Below are 19,761 nucleotides of genomic sequence, written 5' to 3'. Positions count from 1 at the left end.
CTGCAAGGACACATGAGGACTGCAGATGTGGCCAGGGCAATAAATTGTAATGTCCGTACTGCGAGACGCCTAAGACTGTGCACAGGATCAGTACATCCGAACATCACACCTGCGGGACAGGTACAGGGTGGCCACAAATGCCAGAGTTACACCAGGAACGCACAATCCCTCCATCAGTGCTCAGATTGTCCTCAATAGTCTGGAATGAGGGCTTGTAGAGGCCTGTTTGTAGGCAGGTCTTCACCAGACCTCACTGGCAACAACGTTGCCTATGGGCACAAACCCACCGTCGCTGGACCAGACAGGACTAGCAAAAAGTGCTCTTCACTGACAGGTCGTGGGTAAGTCTCGCCAGGGATGATGGTCTGATTTGATGATGGTTTTATCGTTGAAGGAATGAGCGTTACACCGAGGCCTGTACTCTGGAGCGGGATCGATGTGGAGGGTCCGTCATAGTCTGGGACGGTGTGTCACAGCATCATCGGACTGAGCTTGTTGTCATTGCAGGCAATCTCAACGCTGTGCTTTACAGGGAAGACGACCTCCCTCATGTGGTACCCTTCCTGCAGGCTCATCCTGACATGACCCTTCAGCATGACAATGCCACCAGCCATACTGCTCGTGTGTGATTTCCTGCAAGACAGGATTGTCAGTGTTCTGCCATGGCCAGCGACGAGCCAGGATCTCAATTCCATTGAGCACGTATGGAACCTGTTGGATTGGAAGGGTGAGGGCTAGGGCAACCCCCCCCCCCAGAAATGTCTGGGAACTTGCAGGTGCCTTGGTGGAAGAGTGGGGTAACATCTCACAGCATGAACTGGCAAATCTGGTGCAGTCCAGGAGGTGGAGATGCACTGCAGTACTTCATGCAGCTGGTGGCCACACCAGATACTGACTGTTACTTTTGATTTTTTTCCTCTTTTTTTTCAGGGACACATTATTCCATTTCTGTTAGTAACATGTCTGTGGGACTTGTTCAGTTTGTCTCAGTTGTTGAATCTTGTTATGTTCATACAAATATTTACATGTTAAGTTTGCTGGAAAAAAACGCAGTTGACAGTGAAATACATTTATTAGGCTCTTATATGGAAACAATTTAATATTAGCATCAACATAGAATTAAACAAATTATTTCACATTTAATTGTTACTTATTTAATTTGGTTTTGTTACATGCAATCTTTTGGTAACTATAATGCATAAGTATCAACAGTGGGAACATATTGGGTGTACGCTGATAAGCTGGAGAAAGAATATATACATTTATTAGACTTTATATGAAGTGTGCGACTATTTCTTTAGTTTATAGATTTTTCGCTGTTGGCACCTACACATAAAATATGTTTTCTGGGTGTGCGCCAACTCGTTTTTTATTCGGTTAAATGTACGTCTAAAATGACACTCAATCAAATGTATCTATAACACTATGATCTCATTTCAATGCACACTCAATCATTTGGCATATATTCTAAAAAGTGTCTAGGTTTTATTCGAAGTTTTGTATGAGTACTACTTTAGTCAGTGTCCCCGCCGATCTGAAGGTGATGGTCATATGACACCCGCATATCAATAAAACATGTTTGCTACATGACTTAAATGTAAATGTAAATGCTACAAGATGAATCACTTACAATAAAGTGATGCTAGTCTGACACTCACATGTTTGCAAAGCGGGGGGTCCAGAACCGAGTTTGGGGAAACCTGGTGTAAAGCACTGTATTTCATTATCCAGTGGGCTGGATATGAAAGCGTTCCTTTGGGGACTTGTCACTAGAGTTGCATGCATGCAGTCAACCACATTCAGTATTTTTCAAGAAAGCAGGGAACATGATCTCCGATACAAACTGAAGCAGATGAGTGAGGAAACTACGAAACGGGATTTAATCACTGTTCTACTGTGAGCGCATTTTATTCTCTGGGAGTGAGGAGCGCTGGTGAAGGGGGTTCGCTGTACCCGGAACGTCACGTCACAGGCTGCTCTACCCTGGAAGAAAGTTTGCATTATCAGCCTTTCGAGTTGCTGCTAGGAGAGGGACCAAAACGTCTAACCTCAATGCTTACATGTTTAATATTTGTCTACTTTTTTCCGTTGTATTAAAATGAAGTGCCTTCCCACCGGATTCGTCTTAAAAAGTGCCTTATTTCCCTTATTGCTCACCTTTCCATTGATCAATGGAACGCCGTCACGGTATAACATGTTCCAGGGAAGCGCATACTCTGGCTCAGAACAACGACAGAGGAATAAGTGAGTGAAGTTTTCATAGTTGTTTGTACTGTATGTATAATCAGAGACATTTGTCTATAGTTTTGACTGATAATGTATGGTTATATTATTGGAGACTCCAATAGTCTAAATTGTCTAGAGTATTTACATGTTTTATGGCTTTTTATTGTTACTGTAGGCCTATGCTGAAATATATATAGATTTATTTTTCATTAAAATTAGAACAAAAAAAGCACATACTTATGGGCTTACACGTTATTTGTTTTTAAAATAGGCCAATGGCAACAACAAAAAAAGTTCAATAAAAATGTCACTACAATTTAATAGAATAATGAAATCAACACATTTATGGTAGGCCTATATAATGATTAGATTATTTTACTTCAAGGACTTCACCATTTCTCTTTCATAGGCTGACTTGTTTTCGTCATTTTGTGTGACTCAATAATTCAATTTTTCAGAAACTGGTGTGCATACGTCGTGCACAAGAACGTGAGCTATGCGGTCGTGGGTGGCACCGAGAGCTTTGTGCAGCCGGAGTCTGCGCCTTGCCAGATGCATCAACTCAACTGCGCGCAACAAGTGATGTAAGTGGCCCAAGAGGCTCGCTCGAGAGGGTGGGGTGCTGCTATTTTTATTGGTCTCGAGAGCGGTGTTACAGCAGTGACTCAACATCATTAAAGAAAGTTGACTTTGAAAACTATTGATTACTTTGAATGTTAAGAATACTTCCACATATCAACCAATAATGTTTAGGATCCATGACCATTGTCCCATCCTCTGCCTAGTATTTAAAACACCATCACATGACTGCATTGTTTATTGGCATTCCGAATAAACTTGTGTAAAGTGCTTTATAATATCAGCAAAGAAAATAACTGGTCAGCTGTTAATGTCGGCTACTGTATTCATGATCTCCATCGGCTAGTGTATCACTGCACTACAGCAGCAGAGGGTCACAAGCACTGAGTAGGTGTAGTTATCCTCTGGGCACACCTGTCCCATTATCTTCTGTAATCTGCATTCACCCTTTCAGATCCTCAGATTATTCCGTATTTATGACAGATCATCTGCAAGTGATTTAGATGTTTATGACGAACCAGTGAGTTTGATTGACTGATCCCCCCCCCCCCTGTGCAACATCAGTCAGAGGCATCTGACACATTTCTCCCTGGGTTGGCTGCTTTCATGTGTTATTATTGAGCATGGTGTTGGGAAACATGTCCTGGGGCCAGTGACGAAGCGTGGCTCCACATTTGACAGGGTGTAAATGGTGGAAAATATTAAGCAACGTTAAAAGGAGTGCATGATGCATTAGGAGTGTGACTGGCTAGCTAGCCCATCTGGAGGCTGTTGTCATAAACATATATTTATTGCTGGGATTCCAAGGCCTGTACTGCTCTCCCGAGAGGGGTCACTGCTCAAGCGTAAGTTGTAACTTGGCAAAGCATTACTCACATTTAGGAAATGTCCATTGAAACTTTGAAAGCAGAAGCTCAGTGGAGAATAACATTGAGGGGGTTTTATGTTGTGAACATAATTGCTAGATTGTCTTGTGGGTTTTTCCTTTTGAGCGTGTGTTCCCAATGGTCATATGGTTAGATTTATTGATTAAATCTGTTTTTAAATATGAATATCATTATCATTCATCATTTGTGAGGACTGATAGACAAATTTAAAGTAAAAACAATCTCCCCATTATAGAAAATGTGAATGCACATTTAGGTCATCTCTTTCTTTGCCATATTACCTTTTTCTTTTTCCAGGTATCGAACCCAATTCCGCCCCATGTATAAGGTTGGCTATAAGCTGGTGACAGAGCTGGAGTGGAGGTGCTGTCCAGGGTACCAGGGTCATGACTGCAAAGACCTGAAAGGTGTCCCGTCCCGTCAGACAGTCCTGGGGCCTCGGTCCAACCCGCCTCCTGCCCCTGGACACATCGCAGAGACACAGGGTAAGAGAGCTGCTTAAACCTACCTCACCTTTTAGAGACACATACCTGACCCACAACCCATACATAACTAGTATGCTAGTCTGGTCATATGATTAGTTTAGGAATGTTTTTCACTACTCTACTACTGTAGTAATGTAAAGCATAGATTTAACCCACAATAATAAATATGGGTTCCCTAGTAGAAAAGAGGACTTATCCTAACCATTGGATTTTCCCTCTGTAGGTCCGGGGCAGCAGGCGTGGGGTCAGGGTGGCCACCCCTGGGGGGCAGAGGGGCAGCCAGGAGATCAGACAGGCCAGGGGGGGGTGAGTGGCCAGGTGGCGAGCCAGGGAGGGAGTCAAACGACACAGCAGATGGAGGAGGTGCAGCGTCTGTCACAGCAGGTCCTGGACATGCAGGCAGCCATGACCAGCCTGTCTGCCAACCTGAGGGTGGATCTGCAGGAGGACGCCAGCAAGATGCTGGTCACGCTGCTCAACAACTTGCGGCAGCCGGAAAGCGTGCGTGGCGAGCAGCAGAGCATGCTTCTGCAGGACATCTCCCTGGAAAAGGAGTACAAAATGGTGGACATGGATGAGTTCACAAACAAGATCAACAACCTCACAGACACCCTCAACACCAAGAGCAACACCCTGGATGACCTCCATTCCAGGGTCAACCACCATGACGGACAGCTACGTCTGCTAATGGAGGCCACACAGGCCCCTCTGGCCACACCCCCTCCCGCTCCCCCGGCCAATGACGCGGCCCTGCGCGCCTACGTGGATGCAAAGTTTCACGCCCTAAGGGACGAGATGATGGAGGGCATGGAGATTAAGATGTCGGACTTGAAGAACTCGTGTGACTATAAGATTCTGTCAGTGCAGGAGCAGTCTGAGTTACAGGAGAACAGCTACCTCAGCCTGACCGAGCTCCTCGAGTCCAAGGAGATGGACCTCCGCAAGGAGATCCAGGACCTCAAGAATGAGCTGCCTGTTCTGCTTAGGGGAGACGGAACCCCACCAGGTCTGCAGGAGCTGCAGAAGGAGCTGTTCCGGGTCTCCGGGGACCAGCCGAGACTCCAGTCCAGCCTAGAGAAGAAGCCCGAGCCTGACCAACTCCTGCCCCATGTGGAAGAGCTGGAGGCCCATCTAAACATGTCAGAGAGGAGCGTGAAAGTGCACAGCCTCTTCCTAGAGGAGAAGCTGAGGAGAGAGTGGGCAGAGGGGGCTACGAACCTGAAGAAGGCCATTGAGGACAGGATGAGCTCCATGGAGGACCGGGTCACCAGTCTACTGGTGGAGATAAGCAGCCCCCTATCTAGGCCTCAGGCTGGACTGGAGGCACTGCCGGGTGAGGTGACCTCTCACAAGACCAGCGTTCAGGCTCTGGAGGACAGATTCAATGCCCTTGACCAGCTGTGCTCCACAGAGTGCAAGTCTGACCAACTGGCCATAGAGAGCATTCAAAATATCCTACAGGTCTACAAAACCAGCCTAGACACCATGCAGTCTAGCATGAAAGGCCACTCAGCTAGTCTTGGAGACATGGAGGAGTTTGTCCAAGGGCAGCTCCTGAACCATACCGCCAGTCTTACAGATACGCAGGAAGAGCTATGGGCTCTGAAAGGACGTATGGGAGGACAGGAGGGCTTCCTGTCAGCCCTGGGGCTCTCTCTTAGCCAGCAGTCCCTGGAGCTCCAAGGGCAGCTTCTGAACCACAGTGCCAGTCTTGCAGGTGTAGAAGAAGCACTTGAAGCTCTCAGTGGGCGTATTGGAGTGCAGGAAGGCTCTCTGTCAGACTTGGGTGTCTCTCTCAGTGCTCATCTTAAAGATGTGCAGGGAGAGCTGGGAGCTCTCAGCGAGCGTATTGGAGGACAAGAGGGCTCTCTATCGGCCCTGGGTGTATCTCTCAGCCGGCAGTCCCTGGAGCTCCAGCAACTGAATACCTGTTGCCAGAGCAGCGTGGGACCGGCCCATGATACCAGGAACCTGCTGGAGCTCCACCTGGCCCAGAGAGAGGAGCTAAGGGCCCGGCTGGAGGAACTGGGACAGAAGGTGAGGTCCGAGGCAGACCACTGCAGGAACAGGACCGAGGGTGTAGCTCTGGACGTTACAAATGTAGATGGCCGGGTTGCCAGCTTGGATAACATGTGCAGCAGGCTGGAGCCCATCTCCAGCAGCCTGCACAGGATCAAAGAGGGGCTGAACAAGCACGTGACCGGCCTGTGGAACTGTGTCAGCGAGATCAACGACACCCTGCTTGCCCACACCAAGGACATCGAAGGACTGAAGGGAACATATCAGAACCTCCAGGATCACTTCTCAGTCATCACCCAGGACCTCCATCATCTAACCACCAGTCCTGAGAACACTGGTAAGACTTGACACAGAGATTTGGTATTTATTAAGATCCCCATTAGCCGCTGAAACATGACATTTTACTAAGCACAGAACATTACATACATTATGTACATACACACATTATCTAGGTATAATACAGTGCAAATTACAAAACAATATACATCAAATGGATGTGTCTCTTCACAGTCCCCATTGTGCAGTAAGGTGTTCTTTAATCAGCTTTTAAAAAACTGGTTTTATTGCTAGCGTGAGTTACCTGGGATGGCAGAGTTCCATGTAGTCATGACTCTATTTTATGCTGTGCATTCCCCAGCCTCTGTTTTGGACCTGGGAACTGGGAAGATACCTCTGGTTGCATGTCCTCTGGTTGCATGCCATGTCCAAACTGTGTGCCAACTGCATGAACAGACAGTACCTTTAACACATCAATACCTTGCACAAAGACCAATAGTGATGCAGTCAATCTCTCCTCAACTTTGAGCCAGGAAATCTGACATGGATGTTAATGACACTTTCCCTCCATGTACATCTAAGTGCGATATGTGCTGTTTTATTCTGGACAAACTGCAATTTGACTATGTCCATCTTTGCCGCAGATGACCACAAGGCTGGGCAGTAGTCCAGGTGTGACAAAACTAGGGCCCATAGAACCGGTCTAGTCGACTGAGATGGCAAGAAGGTAGAGCAACGCCCTATCATGGACAGACCTCTTCCCATTTTGGCAACCATTGAGTATATTTGTTTTGACCATGACTGCTTGCTATCTAGGGTTACACTCCAGAAGTTTAGTCTCTTCAACTTGCTCAATAACCACATTCAATAATAGATCTAAATGAGGTTTAGAGTTGAGTGAGTGATTTGTCCCAAAAATTATGTTTTTTGTTTTTTTGATATTTCGCACCAGCCTATTGATTAGTTAGTTACCCATTCTAAATCTGACTGGAGCTCTATGTTAAGGGAGTCAGTTATTTTACTGTTGCAGCCGACGTGTATACTGTTGAGTAGTCAGCATACACTGACACACAGGCTTTATTCAAAGTCAGTGGAAGGTCACTTGTAAAAGCAGAAAACAATAATGGCCCTAGTTGGCTGCCCTGCGGTACACCACACTCAACTGAATTTGCATGAGAGAGGCTTCCATTAACGAACACCCTCTGTGTTCTATTAAATAGGTAACTCTCAATCTATAATAAGGCAGAGAATGCAAACACCTACGTTTTTTCAGCAATAGGTTATGATCAATGAAATCAAAAGCGGCACTGAGGTCTAACAAAACAGCTCCCACAGTCTTGTCAGTGTCAGTGCCAGGCATGTGGAGTGCCCTTCTTTATAAGCATGTTGAATGGCTGTTGTTAACTTGTTTTCTGTAAAATAACTTTGTATTTGAACAAATGTTTTCCCAAAATTTGTAACAGGCTGAATCGTTGGCTGTTTTAACAATTAATAGTGTGCTCTGATACTCTGGGGTAGTAGAATGACCTTTGCCTCTCTCCATGTCTGAGGGCACACACCGTATTCTAGGCTTAAATTGAAGATGTGGCAAACAGGAGTCACAATAACCATCATGTCGAAGTAAACTTGCAGTCACGATGCTTTGTTTTCCTACCACTACAACTTAGAAAATCATACACAGTTTATTAGGCTAAAGATTAAATAAGATTGACCACTTTACTTGCTTAAAATGTGCATGATTATTCCATTTATCCAGGTTATTCCTCTCATTTGTTCTTAAACCTACACTTCCCCCACGTCAGTGCTCTCCTGCTAAGTTAGTTTCGTACTGGTTACACCACAGTATATATCACAGTATATATCATCAAGGTGTTCCAGTAGCACAAATCGAAAATTACAATCAAATGGTGCTAGTAAGATATATCTCAGAGCTGCAGCTAGAGCCCATTTGGGGTGCTTAAGGTTGTTGATTTAAATTGTGCCTAGTAATGTGTATTTAATGTAGGACCTGTTAGTGTATGTCTCTAACCAGGTTTCCATTCATTATGTAAGTCTGATAAAAATGTCACGACAAGCCTGATGGAAATAGCAAATTTGTTGGTAAACTTGTTGGTAAACTACATCCCCTGCGTGCCTGCCTCCACATCTATTTCTATTGGTACAAGCACTGTTCATGACACAAACTGTTCACACCCCTCTTGGTGGCAGAGAGAAACATTTTGAAGGTTTACCGTGTATTTCCTGCAATTTTACACATTGTGTCATGGGGTGCAGAGAACATTTTGCAGATCTAAAGCTAATTTTCTTGCAATTATATACATTGTTCCATGTCTAACGTGTATTAATGTGATATTTGAGTGATTGGAACATTACTACAAAATCTATGTGCCCCTCCCCCCGCCAACCCCTCGTTGTTTATCACAGACTTTGTGCCAAAACCACCGACAGAGATAAAAAAACAGGATGGAAACACATAGAACTTTATTATTATTATTTTAAAATAAAAAGTTAGATGACAAAGTGCTTTCTATGTGCGTTACGTCATGACGCACAGCTTTTTATCCGCAACTAGCCAGTTTGATGGAAACACCCTTGGTGGGAAAATGTACATATTGTTTTGTGCTCGTTTTAGAATATTTTCATGAAAATCTGTCGCAAATTGAATGTAAACCTAGCTAGTTTCTTTGTGAGAACTAAGGGCAACGGGAAGCTGGATTTCAATCTCCCAGGGTTTTGACTCAGAGGCAGCACTGATTGAACACACATGGTTATTTTAAATAGGTTTGTGTCGAGCAATGCTTGGGCTTTAAGGGATTATTAACGTGTGTAGGCGGGCCCCTTATCTCTGTAGTAGAGGTCTTGACAGGTCCAGTTGGAACCGATATACCCGACCCGGGCCCAACATTCTATTTTGTCCCTCTGGTCCAGTTTGGTTCCTGTTTGATTGTCATCGAGTCTATGTGACCACAGCTCTGCATGTTTATTGTACGCTAATAAGGTGCATTTATTGACTTATAGAAGGTTTAGACAACATATAAAGACCTATTCATTAACCAGAAGAGCAACCTGGCTGATAAATGTCATTTATTTGTCACTGGTCCAATCTGGTCTGATTGCCCTCGGGTCTGTCCGGGTTCAACTTTTTGGAACCTGTGAAGACCTATACTCTGTAATAACTAAATAACTATATTTTTGTTAAGACTAGCCTTGCTGTTTCATGGTCATCTGAGAGTTCAGAACCCCCATATCCTTAGTCACTGTAGATAACTAGTGTAAACATGGGCTCTTTGTAAACATGGGCCCAGGGGAACTCAACCGGACTCCGATGAGGTCCACAGCTGGGAATAAGGGAGCTGGAAGCACACTCCATAACATTTATGAGGGTTGCGTCTCTTCTTCTGAATCCAGCTCTGTATGACTCACTGGTTTACAGAGCAGCTCTGCATGTTCTGGTCTGGGGGCCCAATGGGGAAGGGGCCTGATCCTGGCTGTGAAGCCACAAGGAGAGAATTTGGATCGGAGTCACTGTTTCAACCTGTGTGCGAAGCATGCACTCGGAGACTCTGCGAAATTAAGTGTCAGTACCCCGCCATTCACTTGTTGTTATTATAGTAATAACTTATATTTAAAAACATTCTGTCAGCTGGAATGTTTCAATGTTTGCCTTTAGAGGGCATTTCGCTTGTCATATGTTCCTGACTGGATGCTGCTTTACCATGGATCACATTGGGATATCATTGGCTCATACTTGGCTCACTGCTCCTCTTTTGTCCTGGACTGGTCTTTAGCGTGCACAGCGGACTATCGCTACTTATCAGGAAGTGGAAAGTGCTGTCCATTTATAGGGACCTCTGTCACTGGCTTATCAATTGTCCACTTATAGGAACCAATAAGAAGGTTTGTTATTCGAGAGCAGAGTGGACCGGGTTCAGACCAGGCGCTACTGGGTTGACATGACATCACACCCTCCTTCAACCTTACTCTTTCCCCTCAGTGCCCTTATTTTCCCTCTCTCTTTCTCCATATCTCCCTGCCTACTCTTTCTCTGGTTTTGTTGAATATGTTTAACACACTGGCCTGGCCCAGTCTCTCTTTAAATAAACACAGTCTGCATCCCAAATGGAACCTTATCCCGTATATAGTGCACTACTTTTGACCAGAGCCTTATGGGGAGCCCTATGGACACTGGTCAAAAGTAGGGCACTACATAAGGAATAAGGTGCCATTTGGGACACAGACAAGACTATCCTCTGTACTGCCATGACGTCATACACACCCTTCCTCCTAAACTCAGAGACTGAGTAAGAGCTGAATGGGCGGAACATGAATTGGGACCCTCAACTTTCCTCAATGGTTTAGATAATAGATATATTGATTGCTGAAAGGAAACATCAGATTTTCCTAAAATGGTGTTTGGCTGCTCAATGACGGACACTCCCGGCTTGACAAGCACCAAATTTAGCTTGGCTTGAAGACCGGTCTGAAAATCTAAATTCTAAAATCTAAAGTCTAAAACTGCTAACAGATTTGTCTGGTGTATTTATGTTTGTGCTCACTGGTGTGGTGCTCTACCGGGAGATTCCACGCCAGTGTAGCTGGAACATTATTTTGGTATCTCAGATTATTCTAGCATTTCTCACATAGAAACTTCCCTGGGAGGAAGGATGTTTGACATGCTTTTTACAGTTGTATCACAAGCCATTGAAGAAAAAAATCATGATGAATTGTTAGAGCACACTATTAGAAGTATAATAACACCAAGATGTTGTCTGTATCATGTACGGATAATAGGGTCTTACAGGAGGCATGTATAGTTCTAAAAGGGTCTAAAATGGCCACTTTCATCATGGTATTCTCAAATCATTTGTGATGTAAATTTAAAAAGCATGTCAAACATGCTTCCTCCCAATTAAGTTTCGATGTGAAAATTGCCAAAACAATCTGAGATACGACAAATATTTTCAGGCTATGCTGGCATGAAATCACCCCTATTATAAGTATTTTACAGGGCCAGACGATCCACCTGTGCTCGGGAAAAATATGTTTCGTTCGGTTAATCAAAAGTGTAGTTTAATTAGGGCAATTTCCCAAACCATTAGTCACAACCAAGCGGCTAATGTGGTGTCCCCTGAGCCTATCAATCACTCCCCAGAGATTAGCATTGTGTGTGTACATGGTTGTACGTGTGTGCATGCCCATGTTTGCCTGTGAGAACACACATGCATTATACTCACCCTTGTTAATTCTTCATTTCTGAAAGTCCAGACAACACAACACTTAAGAGTTCAGTTATGCGCAGTACAGAGAGAAGCTAACATGCTTTTCTGCCTCTTCCACTGCCTCAGTGGCCATATTGTTCAGGTCAATGACCCTCTGACAGATAACCAAGATTGTAGGGTTACAGACACACAGGCCAAGCGTGATAACCCTGGCAGGACAGCAAGAGTGTTCCAAATGGCGCACTAATTCCCATTATAGTGCACTACTTTTGACCAGGTTCCTATGTGGTTTGGCCAAAGGTAGATAGTCCAGAGACAAGCTAGGACCTGATGATGCACAGCACAGTCAATCTGAGCTCCCACTGCAATAAAGCATGTCAAAATTATTATCTTGCTAAAACCACCATCTAGCTGTTTTTTTTATTTTGATGGGGGTGGGGGCCCCAAAAAATCTGAACTCATCGAGGGGCCACAGTTTCTTGCGGGTCTGCGTACCCACATCCATAACCACATCTAGTTTTAGAGTTAATTTCGTGCAATTCTACACATTTTGCCATGTGTTGTAGGGATAATGATTGCCGTTTTTAATACGGTGTCTGAGTGAGACTGACAAAATCAATGGGGGCCCCATGGCCGGTAATTTGACCATGATAGCTGGCCACTAAACTAACTTGGCATTCTAGAAAATGTTAGCTGGCATAGAATTGACAGACTATCAGTGACTGACATGACATATGAGAAATTGCACCTTGTGTATTCTGCTATTCCAACTCTATTCCATCTCAGGCGTAAATTGAGACCCCGACTAAAGTAAAAAACAAAAAAATGCATATTTTTTTTTCTTCTTCATATGAAGATATTCAATTGTCTATTTTCCCCCTGAAAGTAGATTAAAAGGATGTTGTACGGAACATAGGATATCACAGGGATTCTTATATATCCTCCGACTGGTGGAGGGAAGGGCTGGCTGTAAGTCTGTGGTCCTTTCTAGCTCAGTTGGTAGAGCATGGCACTTGTAACACCAGGGTTGGTGGGTTCGATTCCCGGGATGCATGACTGTAAATCGCTTTGGATAAAAGCGTCTGCTAAATGGCATATATATGACTGTAGGATTTCTTGGATACACTGTAACACTCCCTCCAGGTCCACAGTTAAAGCCAGGGGCCCCCAGCTGCAATTGTTTACATCCACGTCTTTAATCATAGTGCATGCACACGTTAGAGCTCCATCCTTTAATCATTACCCTGCGATTTAGGCTGAGATTGGCTTTCAGTCAGAATCATCAAGGCCCAACCGACTGCTACACATTATCAAACTAAACTAAACACACACACACACTAAATTACACACACATGTACAAGTTCCGCCTGAAGTCTTCCTTCCTGTGGTATTTTACAGATTGCTTCTAGTCCCCTCTCTGTGTAGTGTTTATTAGGGAGTAGGGTGATGTTGCCTCTAGACACTGATTTGGGGTCAGTTTAGCATTTACCCCCCCACTAATGGTTAACTTTGGGATTGGGGGAGGGTAAGCTGATCCTAGATAAATGTTTTAATAGCCAGACCATGTAGTTCTGGCTTTTATAGCGACTGGCCTCTGTTGCCTGAGGTGGGGGATAGGCTGCCTGGTATGCAGGTATGCCTTTCATGTACAGCTTAATCCCTCTGAAGACAGAGTTTGGACCTGTTGCCTGTTATCTCATTGACTGCTCAGGAGAATAATGAGGAGTAGGGCGACGTTGCCCCTGCCTAGACACACTGATCTTGGGTCCGTTGTGCATATTCCCCACTAACTGTTCAGGTTAGGATTGTGGGAAGGGAAAATGATCCTAGATCTGTACCTAAGGGGAAACTTCACCCCAGAACAATGTTGAGAGGGTTAATGATTAGCTGATAAACTCATATGTAGTTTGTTTTAGTCATCTCAGCTCTGGCTGTCAGGAATGCACAAACATTTGACTCCTGTCACAGTGGTTGTGTCTGAGGTGTGGTGTTTAGGTCACTGATGACAGGGAATTACTCACTGTTTGATGACAATTAGAATCTCTCAGGCGTATTGAGAACCATTCTATATAATAACTGTTCTTTCGTGTAAAATGACAAGAGAAAGTACAGTAATAAGGTGAAAGAGAGAGCAGAGCCGTGTTGAGTGGGTAACACTCCCATACAGAACATAATGCCTCCCCACTGGAGACCAGGGTTTAATCACTGTATACTGCGTCTCCCACCTATTTATCTCCCCATCATTCCCATCTAATAAACCTTAAAAATACTCAGGGTAGAGAGTGAAATTCTCCCAAAATGTGTAATAGGTCATGTACTATAGCTAAAAAGTACACAGGAAATGGGCCAATAAGAAAAAACTCACAGGCCATTACAACCAAAAAACAGTTTTATTGTTTATTTTTGCTAGGTAATTTAGTCTAGCCAGCTATCTAAAACTTGTAATCATGATGAATTACTGACCAGGCATGTGCCCAGGGGGCCTGACCTCCAGGGTGCACCTATGATTTAGTTGGAAACTCTCACTCAGATATGTGACCAGATTGCTCTGTGGGGGCTTATGTCAAATTTAAGTGAAATTTAAATATTTTTGGTTTACACCCATTCAGCATAGTTCACACCCTTAGCGCCACCCATCACTTTAAGAATGAACATGTAAATGCATGGTCAACCCCATCCATAATCCTGTCTTTCAATGAGTTGAAAGTATTCAATCCCCTTGACTTTTTCCACATTTTGTGTTACAGCCTGAATTTAAAATAGTTTAAATTGCGATTTTGTTTCACTAAATCTACATACAACATCCCGTAATAATACAAATTAATTAAAAATGAAAAGCTGAAATGTCTTGAGTCAATAACCCCTTTTGTTATGGCAAGCCTAAATAAATTCAGGAGTAAAACATTTGCTGAACAAATCACATAAATTGCATGGAATAATAGTGGTAAACATCATTTTTGAATGACTGTCCCACCCCTTACCCCACACATACTGTACAATTATCTTTAAGGTCTCTCAGTCGAGTAGTGACTTTCAAGCCAGGGAGGTTTTCCAATGCCTCGCAAAGAAGGGCACCGATTGGTAGATGGATAAAAAAAAAAAGCAGACACTGAATATCCCTTTGAGCATGGTGAAGTTATTAATTAGGCTTTGGATGGAGTTGCTTACCAAGACGACATTGAATGTTCCCGAGTGGCCTAGTTACAGTTTTGGCTTGACAATCTATGGCAAGACTTGAAAGTCATATTTTGTGTAGATCGTTGCCAAAAAATGACAATGGAATCCATTTTAATCCCACTTTGTAATTAATCAAAATGTGGAAAAAGTGAAGGGGGTTGAAAACATTCAGAAAGCACTGTCGCTCAGTGGTTTCTCCTTGGCTAAACTAGGCTCATAACTTAACATTTTATATTCATATTTACAGATCCAATACAAGTTTGTAATTAAGGCACATGAAAGTTCACATGGTCAAGAAGGAATTTCTGCAACAACAACAAAAAAAATTGCCCTACTGCCGCAAAGAGAGGGTGGCCACTAAAATGTTTTGCCCGCAAGGTGGGTGGGGTCCCCGCCCCCTAACCAAATCCTGCTTAGGGCCCCCTGCATACTCAATGTGAGTTCCCACAAACCAGCTTTAACAGGGAGGTTAACTTTACTGGGAAGTGAAGTGAAAGCTTTCACTCGAGAAGCACAAAGCATGTTTAAGAGTAATGCAAGCTTGACCTTAATGTCTGAAAGGAATTCTCTGATGTCTCTCTTTTGACCAGACAATTTTTCTTCATTGTAGTTTTTGGGCCCTAACTTAACGCTGCCACAAGGGGAAGTGAGACTGGTAGAGTCCTACTGTCTGTCAGTGTCAGGAGTCGTCACGGCACCAGCTGGTTTGTTAACACATGTTCACCTCTCCACAACTGGTCCGGGGTTTTATCCCTCGCTCGATCCTTCATCCTTTCTTTATCCCCTGGCTTGTCATTACCCCCTCTTTTCAGGCGTTCATGGAGGTGTGGAGGAGTCTGGTAATCCCACTGAGACCAAGCCTGTCCCTCAGAGCCCTGTCCTGCCCATTGGGCCAATACCAGACGGGGCCCTACCACCACATATGATAGAGACTGGGGAGGCAGGAGCCCCCGGAATCATGATCTCTTCCAAACCGCCCAAGGGGGCTGATGGCAGCATGACCCCTATCAAGGGCTTCGCTGGAGCCCCAGGTGAGATATAGGGGTAGCTGGGAGAGGGGCTAAAAACACGTACAGAATACAAATGCATGTGCACACCTACACACACGCAAGTAGGTACACTACCGTTCAAAAGTTTGGAGTCACTTAGAAATCTCCATGTTTTTTAAAGAAAAGCACATTTGTTTGTCCGTTAAAACAACATCAAATTGATCACAAATACAGTGTAGATTCAAACATTTAGACGGGTGTTTTGCAGGTACTATTTAATGAAGCTGCCAGTTGAGGACTTGTGAGGCATCTGTTTCTCAAACTAGACACTCTAATGTACTTGTCCACTTGCTCAGTTGTGCACCGGGGCCTCCCACTCCTCCCACTCTTTCTATTCTGGTTAGGGCCAGTTTGCGCTGTACTGCAAAGGGAGTAGTACACCGCATTGTCCCAGATCTTCAGTTTCTTGGCAGTTTCTCATTTGGAATAACCTTCATTTCTCAGAACAAGAATAGACTGACGATTTTCAGAAGAAAGTTCTTTGTTTCTGGCCATTTTGAGCCTGTAATCAAACCCACAAATGCTGATGCTCCAGATACTCAACTAGTCTAAAGAAGGCCATTTTTTTGCTTCTTTAAATCAGAACAACAGTTTTCAGCTGTGCTAATATAATTGCAAAAAGGTTTTCAAATGATCAATTAGCTTTTTAAAATGATAAACTTGGATTAGCTAACACAACGTGCCATTGGAACACAGGAGTGATGGTTGCTGATAATGGGCCTCTACGCCTATGTAGATATTTCATTAAAACAATCTGCCGTTTCCAGCTACAATAGTAATTTACAACAATGTCTATACTGTATTTCTGATTTTAATGGACAAAAAAAAGAAAGATTTTCTTTCAAAAACAAGGACATTTCTAAGTGACCCCAAACTTCTGAAAGGTAGTGTATGTTTGCAAGATGAATTACCTTCTTTCAAAACCTCATGAAATGTATCTTGATTATTTTACAGCTTCCCCACCCTCTAAAGGGTCTTTAAAGCCTAATATGCCAGTTATTTCTGGTAAGTGATATTTTGACTCATTTGATTTAATATGAATATAAAATTGTGAGTCTTCTGAAAATGAACCTCTTTCAACAGTTGCCCACATTCCCCTGAGACCGTCATTGCACAAACCGTATTTAACTGTAACAGGTAAGATATTTAGCAGTCTCTTAAGATTAAAGCAGTAGTATTCCTGTCAGTTATGGACAAGAGTTACTGTATCTGTCCTAATAAACACTTTTTTATTTGTATTTTTAAATGACAGTGAGAATGTGTCCCAAATTTGGGGACAAGCTGTGTCAATGTGACTTACAGTTCCTTAAGAAAGTATTCACACCCCTTGACTTTTTCCACATTTTGTTGTTACAAAATGGGATTCAAAGGGATTTAATTGACATGTTTTTGGCAACGATCTAAACAAAATACTCCATAATGTCAAAGTGAAAGGAACATTTTTACAAAATTCACAAAAAATAAATAAAATATATCTTGATAAAATCAGTATTCACACCCCTGAGTCAATACATGTTATAATCAATCACCTTTGGCAGCGATTACAGCTGTGAATCTTACTGGGTAAGTCTCTAGGAGCTTTCCACTCCTGGATTGTGCAACATTTTCTCGTTCTTTTCAAATTTCTTCAACCTCTTATTGCTAGACAACCATTTTCAGGTCTTGCCATAGCTTTTCAAGCAGATTTAAGTCAAAACTATAACTCGGCCACTCAGGAACATTCACTGTCTTCTTGATAAGCAAATCTAGTGTAGATTTGGCCTTGTGTTTTAGGTTATTGTCCTACTGAAAGGTGAATTCATCTCCTATTGTCTGGTGGAAAGCAGACAACCACCCTTCTTTTTACTCTGTCAATGTTATTGATCCATCCTCAGTTTTCTTCCATCATCACAGCTGTTAAACTCTGTTTTAAAGTCATCATTGGCCTCATGGTGAATTCCCTGAGCGGTTTCCTTACTATCCTGCAACTGAGTTTGGAAAGCCGCCTGTATCTTTGTAGTGACTGGGTGTATAGATACACAGTGTAACTAATAACTTCACCATGCTCAAAGGGATATTGAATGGCTGCTTTTAATTTTTTTTTTATACCCATCTACCAAATCGGTGCCATTCATTGCGAGGCATTGGAAAACCTCCCTGGTCTTTGTGGTTGAATCTGTGTTTGAAATTCAGTGTTGGACTGAGGGACCTTACAGATAATTGTATGCGTGGGGTACAGAGATGAGGTAGTCATTCAAAAATCATGTTATTGACTCAATACATTTTAGCTTTGCATTTTATGTAATTAGCAAAAAAAATGAAAAACATAATTCCACTTTGACATGGGGTATTGTTTGTATAGGGCAGTGACAAACATTCTCAATGTAATAAATTGTAAATTCAGGCTGTAACACGTTGGAAAGTCAAGGGGTATGAATACTTTCTGAAGACACTTAGGGTTGAACTTTAACCCTGTATCTCTGTGTCAGGTGAGCGGGTGTCCTTCTCAGCTGGTCTCAACCTCCTGCCCTTCCCTGGTGAGGTGGGCATCATCCGCTTCAACAAGGTGTTGGTGAATGACGGAGGACACTACGACCCTCACACAGGTAACTACTACAACACTGTCCCAATCACACACAGATGCCACACTAACCTAAATGTAAACCACAACCTACCCAAATAATCAAGACTGTAAGTGCAAGATTTATGTCAACTTTTGTATGTGTCCCTCATGCAGCTAACATGAGTGCCCCCTTGTCGTTGACTGATATTCCCTCTTTAATAATATTTATCCTCCCGTATTTCTTCCTACTCTTCCAGGCATTTTCAATGTTCCCATGGAGGGCCATTACCTCCTGACTGCTGTGCTGACAGCCCAGAGAGGTGCCAGGGTGGAGGCAGTGCTCTCTGTGTCCAACCACAGCATCCAGAGGCTGGACACGGCTGGTTACCTTCCTGCTAATGGTGGCGGAGGTGGGGCTAGCTCCACTAGCTGTGACTGCGGAGGCTCAGCCTCCCTGAGCCTGGTTCTCACTCTGAAGCGTGGGGACAGGGCAGGTTTAGTCATGACCGCAGGCAAACTTGCTATCTCAGAGAACACAGAGGTCCTCTCGACGTTTAGCGTCGTGCTTCTCTACCCCACCTCCTCAAAAAGATAACCCCCACCAATGAGAAGCCTTATAAAGCTCCAACCTTAAAACACTAGTTCTAATTTAGATGTGGGTATGCCTTACAGGTATTGTAGTAACTCATGATGGTACTTTAAAGCAATCTTATGACAGAGCTTTCATACAAAAAGAAATGTGTATCAAATATTTTATCATAAGATCGTTATGGAGGGAACGGGGCTGGCTACTGCCATTCATGGAGTATTCATATTTAGTGATTATATTCTAAATGCAACGTTTTTTTAAATGACATTTTTGAATGTATGCTTGTGTTGATGTGTGTTCAATTTGTTTACATTTTTAAACCTGTGTAATTTTAGGTATTTGCAAATGACTTTGTATTGAGGACTATCAATTGTACATAGCATTGTAAGCGGAACTACTGTTAAACAAATAGACTGGTCCTTTTCCTACCTGACAAGGGATGCAGAACTTCAAAACGAGCACAGTTGTTTTGAAAGATCTTTGTATTTCATCACCTCCCAGTGAGTCACAATGTTCTTTAGGAACAATGCCTGAAAATGAACTGTTTTGAATCAGAGAACTTCAATTCTGCCCCTGGTACCAGTAATAAAAGCTTTGTCTAAACAGTGGCCATGAGTGTTTATTAACTATTGTTTTATTATATAGGCCTATTGTTAATTAATAGTATCACTATAAAATGTATGATAGAATGGTTAAAGGGATACTTTGGCAAT

General features: G+C 43.2%; 1 protein-coding gene across 2 annotated transcripts; it reads left to right on the top strand.

The window, feature by feature from the left end:
* Positions 1–1,706: 1,706 nt before the first annotated feature.
* On the top strand, positions 1,707–19,651 carry emilin2b (elastin microfibril interfacer 2b). Of its 2 annotated transcripts, XM_046356154.1 has the most exons (9): positions 1,714–2,244; positions 2,685–2,810; positions 3,990–4,177; positions 4,401–6,533; positions 15,681–15,899; positions 16,872–16,922; positions 17,001–17,054; positions 18,386–18,502; positions 18,717–19,651. In XM_046356154.1, exons 1-9 carry the CDS (start codon positions 2,099–2,101, stop codon positions 19,052–19,054), a joined length of 3,372 nt encoding a protein of 1,123 aa, XP_046212110.1. In that variant the 5' UTR covers positions 1,714–2,098; the 3' UTR covers positions 19,055–19,651. The 2 variants fall into 2 exon arrangements, with proteins under 2 accessions (XP_046212111.1, XP_046212110.1); XM_046356155.1 differs by lacking the exons at positions 15,681–15,899; positions 16,872–16,922; positions 17,001–17,054 and having other exon boundaries at positions 1,707–2,244.
* The last annotated feature ends 110 nt before the right edge of the window (positions 19,652–19,761 follow it).

Source organism: Oncorhynchus gorbuscha, linkage group LG07 (assembly GCF_021184085.1).
Source record: "Oncorhynchus gorbuscha isolate QuinsamMale2020 ecotype Even-year linkage group LG07, OgorEven_v1.0, whole genome shotgun sequence".
In the NCBI taxonomy this organism is placed as follows: domain Eukaryota; kingdom Metazoa; phylum Chordata; class Actinopteri; order Salmoniformes; family Salmonidae; genus Oncorhynchus; species Oncorhynchus gorbuscha.
The sequence above is the reverse complement of the archived record's forward strand: the minus strand, read 5'-3'. Positions and strand labels throughout refer to the sequence as shown.